The 4,854-nt window shown below is 34.8% G+C and overlaps 1 protein-coding gene across 1 annotated transcript; it reads left to right on the plus strand.

The window, feature by feature from the left end:
* The first annotated feature begins 2,065 nt into the window (after positions 1-2,065).
* Positions 2,066-4,211, plus strand: LOC123701189. The gene is made up of 3 exons (XM_045648585.1): positions 2,066-2,717; positions 3,504-3,651; positions 4,208-4,211. The coding sequence occupies exons 1-3, from the start codon at positions 2,066-2,068 to the stop codon at positions 4,209-4,211; spliced, it is 804 nt and encodes a 267-aa protein (XP_045504541.1).
* The last annotated feature ends 643 nt before the right edge of the window (positions 4,212-4,854 follow it).

Consider the following 4,854-nt stretch of genomic DNA (forward strand, 5'->3'; position numbering starts at 1 on the left):
TTTTGTAGCCAAGGTATGTGTAATTTTTTATTTTATATTAAACTCAGTCTGCAAAATTACAACCAAGAGCGACTCAAGCGTTTTAACACGAGCAAATCATAAAACATTTAGGACAAATAAGAAAAAACTATAACCTATCTACAATTAGTAAAAAAAATACATGATTTTCCCGCCATTTCTCTGGCCATTCTGCATTCATTGGCCCACATACACAATGTCGTTGGCCCACATACACAATGTCGCTACTAAGCATCGCATATAAAGGCAAATAAAAACGAGTTCTAACATCTATTATTTACTTCACAATATACATATTCTAGTGCAATTATGTTAATTTAACGTTGAATTTTTATAGATTATTATCAATAAAAATGGTTTTTCGCTCATATTATACTACGACGACTTATATACCGTAGATTATCTTCTCAATAGCCAATAGGCAATATGCATTTATGTACTTTATATGTTTTAGATTTAACTTAAGGTATTTGATGTGCAATACGTATGTACATACATCTGTTTAAATTGAGTATCTCAATATCTCGCTATAAAAATTTTCAAATTTTTTGAACCTCTACAATGATAAAAGCTTTCCTCGCTGAAAACTTTATTGAGAACTTGTGACTGATCTAACCTTAGATTAATAAGACGGACAAACTCAAATACGAATATTTAAAATCAAGCATTATCTACAGCTACTGCAGCTCATATTGTGTATTAACGTAATTCTGATGTATAACCTAAACCTATTTTACAGTTAGCTTTATCCAAATCCCATTCAATAGTTTTTTCGCGATAGAATAACAAACACACATATATATGGGTCATTATACAAAAATGGGGTAACTCAATGTCACCAGCCAATTTATACAAAGTATTATTATATTTTAATCAAATAACAATCTATTTTAAAACAATAAAGCGTCCTTTATTTGGTCACTCACTTTCACTTCTTTATTTAAAATACAAATTGATAAAAAAACAAAATTAATACTTAAATAATCAGTACTTTGGCATGTCACAACTCCGAAAACCAACAATCAAGTGACTATTTTATAAACATTATCATTGATTAGAGAAAACTTACTAACTCAGGACAATCTTTGATATTCATAGTATTATATAGTATAACTTTCATATCGAAATGTTTAACATTTTATTTAAAAAATAAAAATAAACTTTGTCATCGTTTTTATTGGTCAGTCCGTTGTGTGTTTTTTAAATTTGAAATTCTCGCTAAATATCACCAAGTCGAGGTCAAATCCCTGTCTAAATATTAATGTTGGTAATGAAGTTACTTGTGCATCCCATATTTTGATGGCCGTCATAACTGTACCAGCGCTAGGGTTGTGTTTGTCCTCTAAATTCGTGCTGCGCCAGTCAACATTTCAGTCCTATGGTGAGTCGTTATTTTATTGTTAAACTGATTTTTATTTTGGACATTGGAATGTCAGCCATTAGAAGTGTCAGTTAGCTCCCGTTAATTTTTGAGTTTTATAATTAATTAATCGTGTAAACGCAGTTAAAAAGTGCTAATTTTAAAAGTTAGTTATAAAACGCGTGTGCCACAGTGTTATCACGAACTGAATTTATGTGTATTGTGAAATAATCAATCTAACACACAGCTGACGACCAGCTGATGAACACGCAAGTACCCACAACATAAAAACGCGATTGAAAAACTTTTATCATCGATATTTGTATCACTAAAGTTATTTTTATGTTTAACTCACTGCCTTAGAGAATCAGACACAGTGGAGTTTTTAACATTTAATAGTCTATTTTGACAAAAAATATACCTACTTTCAACTATAAAACTGCTAACGTTACATAACGATAACGCCATCCATATATTATATTATTTGTTATAATCACTACACAACAACCACTTATAACGATTATAATGGCAAACAAATGTCCTTCTTGCGGTAAATTCATCGCATCATCGGATGGCGCCAAATGCACTAAATGCAGTCTAACCTACCATAAGCCGTGTGTAAACATGAATACAAACTCACGTATCAGTCCGAAATGGCTTTGTAAAGGCTGCAAGAGTACTTCCGCAATGCCAGCCAACGAAGATACCGATGCTTTCTTAGATGCGGTAATGCAGCAGGACGCGCCGTCGTTGGTTCATGAGATCAAGCTTTTGCGCACAGAACTGTCCGGTTTTCGAAGGGACATGTCACAGTTAACATTGGCTATATCACAAATAAATACCAGAATTGATGAAGTGGAAGAAAGGATCTCAAAGTTAGAGGATAAAACTTTGACACAAACCCAGTCTGATAACTGTGAGAGCCTGCTTAAATCGGTTGCGGAGCTCCAATACCGTCTCAATGAGTCTGAACAGGAGAACCTGATGAATGACGTCGAGATAACGGGCATCCCGGAGAACAGCGCCGAGAACCTCACGCACATTGCTATGACGCTTGCTCGTAAAATTGGTCAACAACTGGATGAGCGTGATATAGTAAGCGCGCATCGATCTGGTCGGCGGCCTTTGAATAATGCCCCTAATAACTCGTCTCGTGCGCGCCCCATCGTCGTGCGCTTGGCGCGCAGATCGGTACGGGACGACCTCCTGCGCGCTGCACGCGTGCATCGCGGCGCAGACACCGCGGGAACTGATATCGGTGGCGAGCCTCGTCGCTTTTATGTCAATGAACATTTAACTAGTACTAATCGTAGATTGTTTTATATAGCTCGTCAAAAAGGTACTGAAATGAAGTGGCGTTATATTTGGACCCGTGCAGGACGTATATATGCTCGATGTGAATCGAATTCTCAATCTTTTTGTATAAAATCAGAAGAGGACATAAAACAAATTTTTTGTCGTATTGCCGTTTGAATGATTTAACACTAAATATTTTTACAGTAAATAAATTGTATTTATGTAAAAAGCTATCAGCATTTTATACAGAATTATATAGTAAGGCTTCTTCTTATATTTGCAAAAATAAAAATATTTGTATCTTTTCATTAACTACAGAATATCAACCGAGTAAATTGTTTCGATATATTAGGAATTATGATACTGTCGCAGTTTATCATATTAATTATAGGTTGTTAATTTTTAAGATATTAACCGACATTGTTATTAGTTTAAGGTTTATTTATCATAATCGCGGCGATGCAGGTGTGGTGCTGAATTGGGTATTTCTACAAACATTGGTATGTCTTGTGATGTATATCTTATTTATAATATTGTGTATTTGTAATATAGTATTTAAAAAATATATATATAAACTACAATATTTATTTACTTATATTTGTTTAACTGTAACACTATTAGCTAATTTAAAATTTTATAAGTATATATTATATGATAACATGCATTTGTTTTATTTTTTAATAACTGAGAACGATCTTTTTTATGATTCTTATTGTTATACAAAATTTGACGCCATTATTGTCAAATACAGGATGTTTGAACAAGTATATTATATTCATAACCGGGGAAACCGGATAAAAATTGGTTTTCTTAACCCTGGTTCTCTTAGCACTCGCCATGATGAGTTTATGGTGGCAATGGATCGTCACGCTGTCGATATCATGGCAATCAACGAAACATGGCTGCGTGAGGGCGAAGAAGGGCGTGCACCAAATGTGCCGGGCTACCGCTTACGCCATATCCCTCGACCACAGACTGTACGTTCTCGGGGAGGTGGGGTTGGTTTTTATCTTAAATCGAGCTTGTCATACCGCATATTAACACACCCAGTGACACATCCCGTTGAACAGATGTGGATAAAAATAACAAGCCGTGGACGCTCAATTGTTATCGGTACTGCGTATCGGCCACCATGGTTGGATGTAGATACATTCTTTGATGCTCTCATTGACTCCATGGGCACATTCATTTGGAGTGACAATATTGTACTTTTAGGTGATTTTAACGTGAACGTATTGAACAAAAATCATACCAATACAAAAAAGTTATCCGAGTTTTTACAATCAGCGGGATTGAACCAAATGGTGTCACAACCTACTCATTTTACAAATAACAGTGAGACACTAATCGATTTAATTTGTACCAATGCAGGCGTATCTAGTGTAGTAGTAGATCATATTGCCTCTCTTAGTAATCACTCGGTTATATCCTGCTATTTGAATATTTTAAAGGAACGGACAAAGCCAAGGTGGATTTCGCGTAGATGTATGCGGGATTTAAATCATAATCAGTTTAATAAATCACTAATCGCAGTTGATTGGAACTACTTATTATCAATAACAAATGTCAACGACATCGTTACCTTATTCACAAGTAGTATGGTAAAAATCTTTGATTTACACGCGCCTAGGAAAAATATATACATCAAATTAAAACAGCCACCTTGGTTGACGTATAATATTAAACAAATGATGAAAAGACGAGACGAAGCTCAAGCCAGGGCTAAAATTTGTAAAACAGATAGTGCCAAGAACTACTATATCGATTTAAAAAAATATGTTGCATCTGCACTTCATCGTGAAAAAACAGCTTACTTTGAAACATACATAAATTCTAACATACAAAATCCACGCGCCTTATGGACCCATTTAAAAGATAATGTACAGGTTAAACTAAAAGATGACTTTATACTTCCAGTACATATCAGTGACGCCAATACTATAAATACTCATTTCCTAAATGTCCCTACCAATAACGCCGTACCAACATCTTATTTAGCTCATTTCAACGAACATCGCTTTATAAGCAATGCCTCTTTCGAACTCAAGCCTGTGAGCGAAGAAACTGTACTAAAGGCATTAAAGAGTCTCAAGTCTCAAGCTGTAGGTACTGATGACTTATCTCTAGATATGATTAACCTCACAATATCACAGACACTACCTATCTTGACGCACATTATT

The sequence above is a fragment of the Colias croceus genome, chromosome 21 (assembly GCF_905220415.1).
Source record: "Colias croceus chromosome 21, ilColCroc2.1".
Classification (NCBI taxonomy): Eukaryota; Metazoa; Arthropoda; class Insecta; order Lepidoptera; family Pieridae; genus Colias; species Colias croceus.